The sequence below is a fragment of the Pieris napi genome, chromosome 7 (assembly GCF_905475465.1).
Source record: "Pieris napi chromosome 7, ilPieNapi1.2, whole genome shotgun sequence".
In the NCBI taxonomy this organism is placed as follows: domain Eukaryota; kingdom Metazoa; phylum Arthropoda; class Insecta; order Lepidoptera; family Pieridae; genus Pieris; species Pieris napi.
Window position 1 is genome coordinate 10,684,510 of NC_062240.1, and position 18,404 is coordinate 10,702,913.

At 35.8% G+C, this 18,404-nt stretch overlaps 3 protein-coding genes across 4 annotated transcripts in view; 2 read left to right on the forward strand and 1 right to left on the reverse strand.

Moving 5' to 3' along the window:
- LOC125050897 overlaps positions 1 to 5,517 on the forward strand; it is a 31,324-nt gene extending 25,807 nt beyond the window's left edge. Inside the window, exons 9-10 of one of the 2 annotated variants that reach the window (XM_047650966.1) lie at positions 44 to 739; positions 794 to 5,517. In XM_047650966.1, the coding sequence (XP_047506922.1) occupies positions 44 to 739; positions 794 to 5,172 (5,075 nt within the window). In that variant the 3' untranslated portion in view covers positions 5,173 to 5,517. Of the gene's footprint in view, positions 1 to 43 lie in introns of both variants that reach the window. The other variant, XM_047650965.1, reaches the window with a different exon arrangement.
- The window catches only part of LOC125050899 (adenylosuccinate lyase), a 37,589-nt gene continuing 24,671 nt past the window's right edge, over positions 5,487 to 18,404 (reverse strand). The window contains exons 2-3 of the mRNA XM_047650967.1: positions 7,651 to 7,946; positions 5,487 to 6,561 (exon numbers count right to left, since the gene is read on the reverse strand). Coding sequence (XP_047506923.1) covers positions 5,547 to 6,561; positions 7,651 to 7,946 — 1,311 coding nt within the window. The 3' untranslated portion in view covers positions 5,487 to 5,546. The remainder of the gene's footprint in view (positions 6,562 to 7,650; positions 7,947 to 18,404) is intronic.
- The window catches only part of LOC125050901, a 30,574-nt gene continuing 21,026 nt past the window's right edge, over positions 8,857 to 18,404 (forward strand). Inside the window, exons 1-4 of the mRNA XM_047650971.1 lie at positions 8,857 to 9,002; positions 14,165 to 14,361; positions 15,986 to 16,115; positions 17,055 to 17,147. Of these exons, the coding sequence (XP_047506927.1) occupies positions 8,952 to 9,002; positions 14,165 to 14,361; positions 15,986 to 16,115; positions 17,055 to 17,147 (471 nt within the window). The 5' untranslated portion in view covers positions 8,857 to 8,951. The remainder of the gene's footprint in view (positions 9,003 to 14,164; positions 14,362 to 15,985; positions 16,116 to 17,054; positions 17,148 to 18,404) is intronic.

The following is an 18,404-nucleotide window of genomic DNA, read 5'->3' on the forward strand; positions in this document are numbered from 1 at the left end:
GAATTATAAGTAAGATGTAAAGAAAATAAACAATCATTTTCAGGTGCAACCGGATTCCAAGGTAGAACAGCGGAGTCAGTGAATATCGCAGCACATCACGGTCTCGAAGCTGGTGCCACGGTCGATAATCTCGTTGGAATACAAACAGGATTCCTCAACAACCAAGATGCTCTTGACGATAATTTCATATCTGCACAGGAACTGGATAACTTTAGTAATTATCAGGTGGATTACACCAACTTGGGTAGTCAGGGAGAACCTAGCGGTCTCTCCTACAAAGTAGTCGCCGCCGACTCTATAAACAAAGGCCTTGTTCAAGCAACTAATTATAACGACGAAGATAAGTACACAAGTGGCTCTATTATTTTAGATGACTACCGACTTCCAACAAACAAAGCGACCGGAAACAATTTCCAAACGACCAATGCCCGAATTCAAGCTGGTCAGAATGAAAAATATAAACAAAACTACGCTTACCCTACTTCTTACTCAAACAGTCAAGTCGCACCAAAACATAGGTCTGGAGCTTATAGGAAGGACAATCGTGGCGCTTATATGCACAATCCAATTGGCGATCGAGCGCATCCTTACAAACACATAGATATACCTGCATTACAATATAAACATATCGATTTCAATACTAAAGACACTTACGACTTTGATAGAGGAACTTACAGTGGTACACATGACACGGGAAGCTACAGTGGTACACATGACACGGGAAGCTACAGTGGTACACATGACACGGGTAGCTACAGTGGTACACATGACACGGGAAGCTACAGTGGTACACATGACACGGGAAGCTATGATTCTGGACCATATCGTGGTTCCTACGATACGGGGCCCTATAATCAAGACGTGTCAAAATCTACCGGTTACGACTATCCGAAACCAACGGTTCCATTCAACGAAGGTCTGTATAATATTCAGGGCAATGAATATACTGGGGCTGAAACAGGTCAATCATTAAGTACTTTCTATGGAAGTTATGGAAAAGGTGGTGTAGGTGGTGTAGGTAGTTATCTAACTGATAGCAAAATTTACCACGGCGCACCTCATACCCTAACGGCTGGAGCTATCAATGTTGATTTGGTCGGAAAGACTACATTAGTGGATGGATCTAACCGCGGTTATCAATACACTCAGGGAGTTGTTCATGATACGGAACAAATATCAAAGCCCGCTGTTTCAATAACACATGTTGGAACCAATAGTCAAAATCGTGATGGTTACACCTATGTCACTACCCCAACTTTATCTGGTATACCTACCATAGCTACTCCCTTTGCAGTGTCCACATCTCTACCATCAGTCACGTACAAAACAACATATGTACCACAACCTCCGAGGACGAGTGTTAAACAGTTATTCGGTTACACACAACCAGCTGTTACATACGTGCAACCTACTGTGGTCACAGTAACTGATCATAATCAAAGCCATAATACAGGGTACTCCACAGTTAATACAGGTACTACGAAGTTCGCTTCAACAGGTAACGATTATTCTAGACTTAAATTTGAGGAAGGAATTTCCTATTCTAATACACCCGTTCCTGTCACAGTAACTAAATTAAATCCACAAAGTTTTTCACACACCCAACAAGGTTTCGAAAATACTTATCCTACAGCTTTCCCTGTCACTAGACCACCTATTAAGAAAGTAGTTGCATATACAACAGGAGCACCGGCTGCATATGTACCATCTATAGCTCAGTCATACAGCCATCAAACTGTGCACAACTTAGACGGAGGAAATGTTTACATTCCAGCTGTGGAAAGTGGTGGGAAATACACTAATACCGTTTCTTATGAGACATCTACACCGCAACCAATACCAGTAGTACCTTTGGTGGAGACCAATCATTTTGGGAAACAAACTGTACATACAGTTAATGTCAACAAAATCAATAGTTATCCACAAGAAGAGATTGGATACGAAAGCCGCGTTGATTCTCAACCTCTCGATTACAGCCAACAATATGATACGCAAAGATTTGAACAATATTCCATACCAATTACCGGTAACAAATATAATACACAAGCATCGCAAGCATATGTTGCATCCACAACCGTGCGACCAATAGTAACAACAGCTAAATCTGTATTTGAAAATCCATTTTTAAAATATACTGTTAATGTCACCCCAGCTTCTTATCAAGATACCTACGTACCTCAGACTTATAATCAACAAACGATTCATAGAGGTTCTGGATACCGATACAAACCCACCGACGCACCCATTACATTGGCACAACCAGCTGTATCTACATATCAGTCACAAGATTATAGTAAACAAAATACACAAGGAAATAATTACCAAGAGACTGGATATGATTATTCTCGTCCATCAATAGGCTTAAAAGAAGTACTATCAACACCGACACCTGCGATTTTTGTGTCTACAGAACAACCTCAAGTTTACAGTCAACAAACTGTTTATACTGGCAGAACAAACAACGATGCCATCTATAAAGATCAATCCTTTGTGCCAACGACGCCCACTGTTCAGCCGTCTTTATATAAAGTAAACTATGAAACAGGTTATTCACGACCTTTAGTTACCGTTCAGGAATCTTCATCAACGACACCTATTGAAATAACAGAGCGTCCACTAACTTATAGCCAGACGAGTTCTACTTATGATAAGCAAGTACTCAATGAAAATTCACAAGCCAATTACCAAACTGGTTACGACTACTCTAAACCTTCAATAACTTTAAAAGAATCAGGGACAGTGTCAACATTAGCTCCAGTAGTTTTGTCAACTGAAAGTCCACATTCCTTTAGTCAACAAACATTTCATAGAGTAGAAAAACAAAGAGTAGAGTCGCCTTTACCTCGTGTTCAACTGACCTACCAGAACCCTGCTGTATCAGTGTACGAAAACCCAATATTGAAATACACCCAAAAAACAATTGCTACCGATGTTAGCCCCACTGGTTATACACAATATGTAAATGAAGAAATAAGACAACCAACCTACAACCATCAAACTTTGGGAACACAAAACTTCCAAACCTACACATATGATCAACCCGAAATTCAAAGAAATGTAGAAGTACCAAGAGTTCCAGCTTACTCAGACGCAAGCGTTGTATCACATCAAACATTCCACCAATCTCAAACATATGGTAAAACAGATCAAACTGGAAAGGATGCAATATTTGTGTCAACTACACCATCAACTCTTATCTATGAAGACCATTATTCTGAATATAATAATCCTAAACAACAGGTTACATATAATTCAGAGTATGTCCCATCGAGGTCCCGAGACTATTACACAGTTTCTACAGTTGCAACACCTGTTCGAGTAGGATCTCGCTATAAATCAAGATTAGATAAATACAATATTGAGTCTATCCATCAATCTACATACGAACAACCCAGTAAAGTAACGGTCGAGTTTCCTTCTGCTCCTGCATCTTATTCACAGTCCACACAGACAAGATATGATTCTCCTGAAATACAAGTAGCAAACACTGCAGAAGAATATTTACCTCCGGCGGGTTCACCGACTACGCCTGTGATTACCTCGACGTACAGACCTAGAATCTATTCAACTACTTCAACACGTGACTACTTGCCACCTATTACTGAATCGGTTTACAAAGCACCGGAGTACGTTCCACCATCATATTTACCTCCTACTCAGAAATCCGCATCCCGTGTTGTTACTTATGACACTTTCGGATACGATGCTGGTGCAGGGGCCAGTGCTAGAAATAGATATAATACGCAAGAAGATAATTCTATATCTACCGAAAAGTTCGTGATATCAACAGCTGCACCATTGCAACGAAAACAAAACGTAGTTGTTGAAACCGCAAAATCAAACGTATTAGGATTTGGCACAGTTGGTCCCGATGCCGGATTGATTTCTACTTATACACCTTCATACCCCACGTCTGAGACGTACTATGTAAATACGGCAGCTTCTTCTACCTCAAAACCGGATATAGTTGAAGTAACTTCGGCACCACGTCGATCACGACCAAAATATTTCAGACCTGCAGAACAATCTAGTACCCAGGCACCATTATATGTAGAAAGTACAACGTATGAAGCTCCAGAATACCTCCCACCATCCGATGAGTTTGAAATTAAGTATAACCCTTATCAAAATGTTAAGACCACGGAAACTGTGTCGTCTACTCCATTTTATACAAGAAAACAGAATATTGTCGTTAAAACAGCTAAATCTAATGTGTTGGGTTTTGGAAGTGACACTGGTCGAGTGACGTACAGTACATCAGGAGTCCCATCAAGCACAGTTTCAACTTATCCTGTAACATCAACTTATACACCTGTTAGACAGGAGCTTGTAGAAGTGACGTCTACTCAAGTGCCTATACGCAGATATAGGCCTAAAGTGGCAGTTGTCACAAAAATCAATGATTTTAATCCTCTCCTCGTGAGAAAGTTAGGCGCTGTTTGCAGTTGCCAATCACCTGTTTTAGTTCTTAAAGGTAGAAGACCAACAGCACAGACGCAAATTATCGATGATTATAGCAGTGAAGATATCTCAGACCGAGGTGATATTGATGAAGAAGTTTGGCAAGAGAAATCGAGACGCGTTACAAAGCCATCCATTAATACCGTAACCACTGGAGCGCCAACCGTTACTTCCACATATAATCCAATCATAGTCCCAGATGATTCATATTATCAAGACTATCAGGAAGCTAGCAATGATGATATAATTATTACACCTGCCGAAAGAGGACAATCTGAAAATTATGTATCAAGGAAACCAGTCACTTCAACAACGGAAAACGTGATTCGTATAAGACCTAGAGTGAAAGCTGTCACAGTCGCACCAACATACAAATCGGTTATATTGAACCAAGAAGTATCACCACAAGAATCCTTAGATACTGTTAAAGTAGACTCCCAATCATTTGACCGTTATGGACCAGGTGGTTGGAGAGGCCGAGATGAAACTTTACAAGGCTCGATAGATTGCCAAAGAGCAGGTCTCTTCAGACATCCAAAGCAATGTAATAAGTTTTATGCATGCAGATGGGATTGTACTAAGCAAAGATTTACATTGCATGTTTTCAATTGCCCTGTTCAACTAAGCTTCGATCCCAACATTGGTGCCTGCAACTGGCCGAGCCAAGGACCAGCGTGCCAGGGTGACACATTACTGACGAACACTTTGTAATTAAACACGATATCCGATTCTAGAAATATTAACGTGCCATGCAGATGTGATATGATTTGATCAAGAGTCGAAGAACAATCCTATGATGTAAAGGCGAATTTTATTTAATATGTTAAGTCGAAACAAGTCTCTCTTTCACATTTATATAGACTTATTTATTTGTTTGTTATAATGTTAATTCATATTTATTTATTAATCATGCTCTTTTTAAGCTTGCGATTTCATTACTTTCAAATTTTCAAACCTAGTTACCATTGTACTAGTTCATTTAGATGTATTTTAATATTAAGAGTCTTATGTTAATAAACGCGCTGTAATGTAAATAAATCATTTTATTCAATATTATGAGTATGAGTTTATTATATATTAGAGTATTAAATATTCAATGTGACTGGCTTTTCAACCTCGGCCAGAGATCCTTTATATTTAGCCAAAACAGGCTTTACTTCTTCCTCAATAAATTCTGTCACTTGCTCAGGAGCTCGGCCGATAAATGTCGATGCGTCTAAAATTTTATCCAGCTGTTGTATAATAGGCTTAAAGTAGCTATCTTTCTTAACTCGTTCAATCAAGTCATTATCCTTTCCTTCTTGTTTAACAACAGCACCAGCTTGATGCGAAAGAACTCTGATTTTTTCATGACATACTTGGCGGTCACCACCAGCCTGAACCATGGCCATAATAATATTCTCCGTTGCCATAAATGGTAGTTCTTGGTCAATATGACGAGCGATAACTTTGGGGTACACAACCAAGCCTTGAGTTATGTTCAGCAATGTTAGAAGAGTTGCATCAGCAGTTAAGAATCCTTCAGCGAGAGTAATGCGTCGGTTCGCGGAGTCGTCTAAAGTGCGTTCTAGCCATTGAACTGCGTGTGTATTAGCGGCGTTAGCGTGTAAGGTAATTAAATGACGAGCTAATGCACAGCAACGCTCAGATCTCATGGGGTTACGTTTGTAGGGCATTGCACTTGATCCAATTTGCGAGGCCTCAAACGGTTCCTCTAACTCCTTTCGCGACGCAAGAATACGAATGTCCGAACACATTTTGTGCACAGTAGCTCCAAGCCCCGATAATGCGGAGATAACTTCAAGGTCCACTTTCCGAGAATAAGTTTGGCCGGTTACGAGGTACCGTTTCTCAAACCCAGCGAGCTCAGCAACTCTTTCATCTAGTGCACGTACTTTTGCACTGTCTCCCTTAAAAAGTTGCATAAATGATGCTTGGGTACCGGTTGTTCCCTTGACACCTCTAAAGCGTAGGTCATCCCTAGCGCGAGACAGAGCTCGTTCATCCATCAGCAGGTCACTTAGCCAGAGCGATGCCCGTTTTCCAACCGTAGTCAGCTGTGCTGGTTGGAGATGAGTGAAGCCGAGCATTGGTATCGATCTGAAAGTATATAAGTATAAAATAAAATTTAAGAATCAATTTAAACAGAAAATTAATTAAATTCTAATTAAGTAGATTCCCAGTGCTTTAGACTTTTGTAGTTTTATTACACCACGTCATGTATATGTTACAATATATCTATTCTAAAATACATGACAATTACGGTGAACATAAATATTACACTTCTAGCTACACATTATTATTATTATTATTTGCCTAATACTTTCGCTTGACAATGTGGATTAGGTACCCGATAGGATACTTAATAATGCTTATTTAAATTGATCAGCCCACTACAGAATATATCAAGCTCTGAATAAGTAGCGTTTTTTTGTATTCGCGAAAAATTCGAATGAGAGAATGCTATATCGACATTCATTATTAATCCATCATGAAATCCTATGTAATGTAATAAAACAGTCGTTCAGTAGATCGTCAATCGTTGACCACAACTTCTGCAAAACACTCTAGAAACGATGAACGTGTGATTGCGTGTTTATATATTATCTATAGCCGAACTTTTAAAGTGTGTCTTAAATTTAAGACATTTTTGATCCCTCCTACCTCGTTTTAACACCGTACGTGCCGTATTAATTCAAAATTTCATCAGCAAATTCTTTCACGGTCCTTTTCTTTTGCGAACTAGCGAACTGTGGAATCGACTCCCGGTGGGGGTCTTTACTGGGAGATACGACCTCCAATTGTTTAAAGACTCCCTCAAAAGCCAGCGAGCAGAGTTGGTCTAGTGGCTTCAGCGTGCGACTCTCATACCTGAGGTCGTAGGTTCGATCCCCGGCTGTGCACCAATGGACTTTCTTTCTATGTGCGCATTTAACATTTGCTCGAACGGTGAAGGAAAACATCGTGACGAAACAGACAGCGTGTATCAGGCACAGGCTGAACACCTATTAGATTTAAAAATTACCATGAAACAGATTCAGAAATCTGAGGCCAAGACCTAAAGAGGTTGTAGCGCCAATGATTTTTTTTTTCAAACGCCAGCAACGCATCCACTAAAATGGGTGTCCGTGGGGTGCGATGACTGCCCTATTGGTCTTGGTGGGTAAAAAACTAAATAAAACAACATACTTATAGTCATCGGCAAACTTCGACAGCCGACTGATAATAGCAGCAAGACGTGGCAGCAAGAGATCCAGGCCGTGTTTGAGCACGATGAGGTCGGTGTTGTCGCCAACGTAGCAAGAGGTTGCGCCCAGGTGTATGATGGGTGCAGCGCGGGGACAACGTTCCGCCAAGGTGTGCACATGGGCCATCACGTCATGACGTACCCGGCGCTCATGTTCAGCAGCTGACACAAAGTCAATGTCGTGGATAGCAGATTCCAGCTCCGATATCTGTTCATCGGAAATGTCTAGCCCAAGCTCCTGAAATCGAAATAAAGTTAATTATTATAACATATAATCTATGTGATTTTACTTAGAATTCGATCAAGGTATACGTAATATTAAAACTAGGGATGCATCGATACGCCTTTATGCCGACACGATACCGATACCGATACTCTTATAAAAATACCGCCGATACCGATATGTCGGCAAACCCAAAGTATCGCCGACATATCGGAATCGGTATCGGATGCATCCCTAATTAAACCCCAAAATAATTTTAGGCAATATAAAAATATGAACTTTAAACACTTTATTGACATCACGAAAATTAACATAAGATGAAAAGTAGGCGTACAGTGAGCTCCACTCGTATTAGTATATTTTTAATAGAATAAGGAATGTAAAAGAATGTATATCTTTATAGATAGGTGTCCTGTTATAAAAAATAAGCTAAGGTCGATAAACTAAAGAAAATACCAGTATATTAAGTCTCTTTGATAAGTAACAATACCTTCCACAGCTCTTGGGTTATTACAGGAGCTATGGCGCAGACAAATGTCTAAAGGCCGATTTACAGTATCTTAGTGTTTAGGAGAGTGCTTTAGGATAGTACTTTAGTTGAAACATGTAAACGCTACTTGCTTTAGTAAACGCTACGCTAAAGAACTTGCCTTTCAAGTTGTACTAAAGCACTCTCCTAAACACTAAGATAATGTAAATCGGCCTTTACCTAGCCTATGTCTATTACGTTCCAGTACCAAAGCCGAACATTCCTGATTCCCAAGTAAAAGAACCCATAACTAAGCCACGTTGCGTTACATTCATCCTTTATAATTGTTAAAGAATGAACAAAACATGATTGAGTATGTATGAAACACAAGACAAGTCAACCTGCCCTACTAATTCGCAGAAGTAGATAAGATAACACTGATAACAGTTACTGATAAACCAAATCACACAGTGACGACTCACCAGCTAACGAAACTAGACAATAGTCGGTAAAATATTTGTGTTTTTGAAACAAAAGTGCTTTAAGTGATAATGGTGTCCGTACAAACAATCGCCACAATTGTGGTGAAAGCGTTTAAAATTGTAAGTAAATTATTGTAATACGTGATAACCTGTTCTAGATACTTTTTTATTAGCTTTATGTGTGCGATAACGCCCAGTCTTACAAGTTAATAAAAACGATACGCCAATTGAAACTATTAACGCTGAAATTGAAAATGAAAAATCGTTCTTCGATATGCTGATAAGAGCGTGCTTTCTTTTGTAATTTTCATTTTATTATTAAATATATGATTTAAATGTATTATTAGTTTTAATACCTTAGTAAGTTTAATGGCATTTATTAGAAAATTTTTAAATCAAACAAATTTGATATCATAGACAAAATTTCTAAGCGGAAGGTCTATGGGACACTGACTTCACTTAGGGTCTGTTTCACAATGTATGGATAAAGTACCAAATAGCTATGCAACACATAAATTATTTGGAAGATAAATTGTGCTATTTGCCACTTCATCGGACTCATAACTTAGATGGCATGACGAATAGCGTTATCTGACAGTCGTGAAACGCAACAATAGTGTTTATCCTACCAATAAGTAATAAATAGTGTATTTGGAACTTATGTAGAACTTATCCGTACATTGTGAAACATACCCTTAATAGTTACAGGCGTTTGGAATGGTGTTATTCCAGCTGAAATACTTAGAACATCTAGAAAGTTGAGAAAATATGTTTTAAGAGACGCATAGGCAGATGATCAGCATCTCTACTACATTGAACGAGTTTTTTTTAGTGATGATACAACAGCTGTTACGCTAAATTTCGACATTAGGTGTTTTCAATAAGTCCTTTTTTGTTTTTGAAGCTCATCTGATGTTAAATGTTGCCGCCCATGGACACTCGCACTGCCAAAAATAGGCAGGCGCGCTGTCGGCCTTTTAAAAAGACTAAAAGACTTTCTTGAAGACTCCTAAGTCGAATTGGCTCGGAAATACTTCAGTGGGCAGCTGGTTTCATATAGAAATTGCCTTAAGTTAATTAAGAGATTTATACTACGGATAGGGGATTGTATGAAATGTTTAGGTTTAAAGAAGTTTATTCTCATTAAAAACATACACGTCACTTACATGAGATAAAGATATCATATTAAAAACATAAAAAGTAAAATATATCACGCCACCGTCGTACGCTGTTACTGTATTAGAACAAAAAAACTTCACAGGCGTATTGGAAACGGTGCTATCCCCTTTAATAATAGGGAATCACGGGAGATATGTATGACACATTATTATCCAAGATATACAAGAGCATAATAGGTATGAATCATGTCTAGCGATGACTGATGGGAGTAAATGGACTGCGGTCATGGCGCTAACCTGCTCTAATCAATTGGATTATTGATTAATGTAATTATTATTAATATACGGGTAAACTAATCTTAGGACCACACATTATGTGTCACACAATTTACAGTAGAGAATTTCAAATGACTAATTCTTACTTCGTGTTCTTACTAGTTATTATATATAATAATTAATGATGAAATATATATTTCGGTTAGGTTAGGTTATATATTTTATTTGATTATTCTTAGAACTAAATGTGTGTCTCTAATTAGTGAGTATTTCGATTTTAGAGCAATTATAAATAACTAAGCTGTTCTTATTATTATGACATTATGATAATTAATATGACATTCGCATGTCTATTTTTATATAGCTGATTGCGGATTTGTATTAATCAATCAATCTACATATATCAATTTCTTTGCAAATAAACGATTTATTTATTTATTTACTAATACATTAACAATTACCAAAAACTCACTCGTGTGCTCCCTCTCTCTTTCTGTTAAACGCTGGGTATAGTGTAATAGAAAGAGATAACAATGTTTTGATAAATTCTCTGTAATAAGACTTGGTTCTTCATGGATGCAAATGTCTAGTGCTGTACTTAGCTTCGAATTTTAACACCTAGTTGAATAGTGACCTTATTTAGTATTCCCTTAGGTATTACCGACTCTGAGTCGATATCCTTCCTTAATCTAAGTATGTAGCGCTAGGGCTGGGCGGTATGTCCTATTTCTTTTGTAATTATTAGCCAAGGTTGATAGATGATACCACGTTTGATACGGCCCTAGCCGACCTCATTTTATATCAACTTGATAACGAACGATGCTTTAATTGTATAGAGAGCATTTAGGTGAGATCACCAATAAAAAATGTTTCTATAGTAGGCTTGACAAAATAATACGAACAGAACATATCCTTGAATTAATTAATATATACTTTATGGAACAAAGACATAAGTCATAGTTTATTGTAACTTGAAATTATTATAGATTACAATATTGATTGTACATAATATAGATTACACCACAATTTTAAACATTCTGTAATTCATAGTTTTGGTTAATATTGGTCGGGTTATCATTTAAATAATAACAATCCAGTATCTTTGACAATGTTTATTCATAATAGTTGTTGTATAATAGTTGTCAGATACATCGTTGATTTAGATATTCCAGTTTCATACCACATTTTTTACTAATTTATTCAGTATTCAGAAGTAATTTTTTTTACTTAGCTTAAACTTTTTGTTATTTTAATGGTTATTATGAATGCTAGCAAATATTTGTTAGGTAATGTTAACAAATGCTTAACCTAATTAAATCCCTTTTTTAGACTAAGGTAAATCCCTTGCTTTTAATTTTTAAGTCGTTAATTTTAATAGAAAAATTGTGGGTTTGTAGATAGAGGAAATAGACAATAAAATAAAAATAATTCTTCACGCCTAAAAAATCTGTGACGTAATTAAAACAAATATTGTGTTAATAAGACATATGATAAAGTTTTTTCATGAAAATAAAAAAGACAACTAGTCTTAGTTTGTTGCTAAGAGCAGAGATTTAACGAGTCGTAGCAATCATGAATGGTATTTGTGATATAAAACTGCAATAGGCAATTTGACAGTAGGAAAAATAAATTTTCAACTGCCTTATAGAGTATATATTTAATAATAATCTGTCAGAAAATAAAAATGTCTATTTTCAAACGTCAGTCACGTGACACAAAATGGCCAAAATTACGACGCAAGCGCCTTACGATCAAGAACAATGAAGACGTGGCTTCGGCCTTTAAAACTACCAAAATTCTCCAATTATTACCAAGAACAAGACCTAGCTGTATAGACTAAGGTCCTTGGCCTTTCCCATTAGGGATAAATTAATATCATCATCATCAGCAAGACTACAACCAATGCCTTCGTCTTAGTCTAATACTAGTTGAACTTTGACTTCGTCAGAAACTTTTTGTACGAAATAATGTATATGTGTATTTTGCTCAAACTTGGCGCAATAATAATAACAATATTTTATTATTATTATTAATAGTTAAAGGGCAATTAATTATTGAGGATATTCGTAACAAATAGACAAATATTTCACCTTTATAACATTAGTACAGATATCTTGGCAGTAGTATTTGCAACAGATGGAATGCACATGGGCTATCACGGATGTATCTGTATAATTTGATTGTTTCAATCTTGTCTTCCTGTCCATCGGCTCAATTATAATTGCTTCCATTATTACTGCACAGATAATTGTCAGCTGCCGGACATAGATTAAATTAGATAGAACTTTAGATGTAATGTGAAAAAGAATATATAAGACTGAATAAGTGCTTAAATCCTTTAAGATAATAATAGTTGCCTGTGAACGTTTTTTTTACTCTCATTTATAAACGTATTAAAATAAAGAAAAAACACAATAATACAGACAAAATAATTGTTATATATTTAAAAATATTCTCAAAAAGATAGTTTTAATGTTTTAATTAATCAGAAATTTACAAAAATTTAAGTAAGTACATATATTTAGATTTAACAAAATCAAGACTTTTTTTTTATATTATGGCAATAGTTTTAACTTAATGCCAGTTTCAAGTAAACAGTTTCTTGTAATTAAAAAGAAACATCTGCGTGTATACTCTATGGATGTTTCACCCTCTATAGATTATTGACATTTGACCTGTGCGAATGTGTCAGATTAGTTTAATAGAAATTATTGTTTTTACTGCCATAATATAAAAAAAATATATTGCTTTTCACGTTTTGACATTACATTTTAAAAGTTCGATATTTAAATGTATTTTATACATAGTATATTGATGTTAATGTAAGATCTTTTTTCTTTTAAATGAAATATTTTTTATAGACATACATATTATTACATTTCAAAATATATTCAGTTCAATTTCAGTTAAAGATCGCTTACGTAATATTACATTCGATGTTATTAATTGGCTTTTATTTCAATAATAACAAGCTTTGCTATTTTTTTAATTATACACGTAATCAATCAAGACCTTTGCATAGATAAAACACAAGTACGAAATGTTATTTTAATTATTTTGACTATTTTGGCCTAGTGTAGGCCATTTTTTTTTCATATTTTTATTATTTATCTATCGCTCAAATTTGAATTCCTAACATGTATACGAAATAAAAAATAGGATAACATAATCCTATGACGTAATTTCCGGAAATAGTTCCTATTTCACCTGTTTTGAAGAACTGTTGAATAGTTTTTGCAGTGAGTCACTGTTGAACATCATTCATATGTACTTGGCAGTTATTTCTTATCTACCTTAGCCAACAATAGCCACCACTTTCATGAAAGCGCCTGCTCCCAATCCTGAAGCTGGATGTTATAGATTTTATACTTCAATCACATTAACAATCGTACTTTTTCAGAGGTTTCGAATGCAAAAAATAATAGTTAAAACAAGATTTTTTAATAGTTGGAATTGGTGTCACGTGGTTAGGCTATCATTACCGTTATGTGCGCAATTAACACTGGTGATGACGATACGTGTCAAGAATCTACTTTTCTACAGAAGAAATTAATGAAACAAACAATTGCGTCAGGGTTGTATAGCCAGTGGATTACTATAATATAACAATGGCGCTTTAACCTTTTAGGTCTGGGCCTCAGATTTCTGTATCTGTTCCGTGATCATTTCTAATAAGCAAGGTGGTCAACCTTCTGTGCCTGACACACACCGTCGACTTTTTTGGATCTAAGGCATGCCGGGTTCCTTAACGATGTTTTCCTTCAGCCAGTGTTATCGAATCTGCGACTCTAGGGATGAGAGTCGCACGTTGAAACCACTAGGCCAACACAGCTCAGCGGATTATGACTAATTTTTATTAATGTTTATAAAAGATTTGGTTGGTTCCAGGTTCTTAACCTGGTAATTATCATTCTGTACCGGACGGGCTACAATGGCGAGTTTCTGGGAGTGGGTGGGACGTGGAACCTCAACGAGGAGAAGAACCCGGATGCGGAGATCGTGGCGTCTGGTGTTATCGTGGGATACCTCATTTACACACTCGTGCAAATTGTCACTTTCCTCTTTGGCACCACAGAACATAAGAGGTCAGATTTGGCTATAATACTTTTAACAGATATCGTAAACATATTGACAAAGCAAATTAGTGATTTAATTAAACCATTTAAACAAACTGATTTTTTTTAAAGAATAGGGGCTCGATTTACTTTAGTGCATAACGTTTGATGTAATAGTCATGCGGGATTAGAAGAAATCTCTACAATATAAATTTTACAAAACGTAGGATTTTAGATCTTGGAATTTTAACATAATATTATACAAAATCAAAATCAAAATACGTTTATTCAATTTAGATGCTTCTTAGAGCATGCTTATGAATGTCAACAACGTTTACAAAATTCACGAAAGAGCAGGACTACGCCATCCAGAAAGATTTGTATGTTTATAACAAAGAAACTCAAAAATTGGGAGTATTTTAAAAATTCATTCACTCGAGTAAAAAAAAATAAATTGAGCCTCTGTTAGAGGCTCAATTTATTCCAAAATATTGACAATCATTAAAACCAGCCGCGTGAAACAGATAGCAGGAACTTAAAAAAATACGATATCTTTCGGTTTATTTTAATTTACAGAATTTAAGTATATTTATTTATTTCTGTAACAATCATTACTTTTTTTTATTTTAGTTATAGTTACATGTTATTTTGAGTTTTTTTGTTAACTATGCACTGCTTGTACTTTACCCTATATAGGTGTTTCTTTTTTTATTGTTCCATATTAGCGTTGCCTGGAAGAAATCGCTTGTTAGCGATATGGGCGCCCATTGCCTAATAACTTTTGTAACCTGCTATTTTTTATATGTATGTTTTGTATAAGGTAACGGTAAAAATAAATAAATAATTAAGAGTGAGAGAGTGTATCAACTTCCTATAAAAGCGAGCGCTCGGACTTAGATTTCTTCTGACCAATTATAGACGTAAACGCACTTTTACTTTGAAATGGATTTAATTTCTAACAATTAATTTTCTCACAATTTATTTGTTTCCTATAATTGGGTCTCGTATATACATAATCTTAAATATTGCATATGTGCAATCTATAATTTAAAATGTAGGGAATCTCTTAGAGATAAATTCAAGGAAATTAATATACTTACCTTTCCCTCGCAATATATTTATGAAAATATTATGTATGTATACAAAAATAGTGATAAGTTTACTAGAATAGAACATACGCACAATGTTAATACACGGAACAAACGCAGGCTGCAATTTCCCCGTACTAGACTATCTAAAGTTAGTAATTCTTTTTTGGGGAAAGGGATACTCTTCTTTAATAAAATCCCAGAGGCTCTTTTATCACTGCCTTTCAATAAATTTAAGAAATGTATTAAAGAAAAGCTGTGTAAAAAGGCTTACTATAAAGTCAACGATTATCTAGTTGATAAAAGGGCCTGGGACTAGTGCTAGACAGGCTACTTCTAATTAATTTGCGATATTTGTTTTAAATAAGTGTTGTTTGATGATTTGCTGTTTTAAAAGAGTACCGAGAGTTTTTTACGCCGGCTTTTTCTCTCGGCCTACACCTTCTGTCTTCTTTGCCGATGAGTAGGGATGCCTTCAAATTTAATGACGTGGAATAAGTGATACATGTATCTTATGTTCCATAATAAACATATTTTATTTTATTTATTTTATTTTATGATTTCAGAGCCTTGTCAGAAATTGTGATGAATTTTGTGGGAGTGTTCCTTTGGATTGCCGTGGGCGCTGTTGCCCTTCACTATTGGGGAGGATATCAGGGTGAACACCAATTCCAGTTCGTTTTCGCTGAGAAACAAGTAAGAACAACTACACTTGATTGTCTGTAGTCTAGTTTCAGGGATTGCCAAACATATTTCCTTGCTACTTGGTCTACATGATCATCAATGTTATATGGCAATATTGTTACTGCAGTTAGACTTGCAAAAGAAAAGAACTTTAATTAAAAAGTGAGATTGCTGCATGCGCCATATTACTTGAATAGCAAACAACCTGTTGTTTTCCCTCTTGCAACCTTTATGATATTCTCTTGAGTTCTTTTTGTTTCTTTGAATTTTATCGCTTTAGCGCCGAGATATTGATTTTAGTTTTTCTATAGTATATTGGATAATGTGAAATGAGAAAATTTATAATAAGACAGAGCCACGAAAGTTAGTAAGTTACACTTGTGACTGATGAATGTACAAATATATATACAATACAAAATATATAATAATAATAAAGCCACTTTAATTCTATCCTTTGAAAAATACTTAACTCATTCTTCGTTACTTATTGTTATTTCTATAACTGTGTTATGCAGTAGGGACCCCTGTTGGGTATAGGTCACCACTAACTTTCCATTTGGATCTGTTTTTTACTTCCTCCATCAATTTCTCCCCAAAACCATTATTATGTTGACATACAATATATATATAATAATCCGTAAGAGTACCGTCCGTATCCGTACAAAAATCAAAATTAAAATTTATTTCATCACGTTGGTAACTATGAACACTTATGAACGTCATTATTAAAAAAAACATCGAAATTTACATTTACTACCAGTTCCCAAATCAAGGTAGAACAAGAAGAACTAAATAGAAATCTCCGCTACTCTTTTTATTGCCAACTTTTGTGCAAAGTAAAATGAGTATAAAGTCATAGTTAATTAACGAATCCTTACGTCAGCGACCAAAATAAAAGCACGCTTACATTATAGTAAGAACAAAAGAATGATAATATTTCTAATTTCTCAGGTGGGTCTGGCGGTTGGGGCTTTGTGCGTGATCCAGGGAGCTGTATATTTGTTGGATACGGCCTTATCCGTGATGCATTTCACGAAAGAGATGTAACTCTTCATATTATTAAGTTTTAGCCTCTTTAAGACGTATCTTGTAAGTAAAATATTGTTAAACGATCATTATTATGGCTCTCCGTGATTATTTTCATTTCTATTGATATTTTAAGCATAATATCGTTCCGTGGAATGATAACCTCGTATGTCCAGAGAACCGATACATTACAGGAAACGAAAAAAATGTTTCATTTCGTCAATGTTCGTTAGATATTATTGTGTTTTTGTCCATAGTTTTGGATGGTAAAAAATAAGTCCTTACTTCATGATACCAGTTAAATGACATAAGAGAAATAATAAAAAATAAATGGTTTTTTGATATACGAAGTTATCATTCTACAGTGACGATATAACGAATTTTAATTTTAAATTAATTAAATTTATCTCAGAACTTAACGTCGTATCGTAAACACGACTTCACGAAAATGACATATAGTATTCGACATAGTATATGTTTTAAGATTTGATCGTAATAGGTTTATCCCACCTGTTATTTTAATTCATTACATTTACAGACAATTTATTTTTTAGCGTTAATTAAATACAATTATTAACAAACATGTCTTTTTCATTTGGGCAATACTTCCTCGTAAAAGTAAGCTAATAACCAGCCCCGTTACCCTGTAAATCCAATACCGATATTAGTTATGTATTTTATTATAGGTAATGTCGAACACAGACTCATATTGACGATATCTAACCTATTTCGTTGTAACCCCTTGTCTCTTGTGACGTGGTCCGAAAACTCAATGTTGGAATCGGTATTACAGTGACGTGGTAACTGGGTCTCTTCTAGGGTCTCCTCTATCTCTACCTAAAATCAACAAAATTTCCTGAGACCAATTCCTTTCTTCTATCCGAGGATCTGGCCTATACTCATGACTCGCAGCACTGAGGATGAGAGATGGACCTCAAATCAGAAAACCTGCAGCAATACCCACTATGCCTTGGGTGTGTACCATACTGCCGCATCGGCTCATCGGGAGCCTGATGAATTAGCTTGGAGTCTTGGACCGTAATCTGTACTAAAATCATCACAATCAACTACAACTCCAAATTTGCAACGCGGTACGCAGTTTCACGCCTAATTCTTTAATTAGAGCTGGGAAACTGCAGGTCACATGTCAAACGAACACAGGTCAAGTGTATCCTGCGCAGGAGTTCCAGTCTCAGTTGTCAGTCTTCAGTAGAAATTACAAGCGATATACGTTAAATACTAAATATTACCGAACATTGGTATTAAAATTTTAAA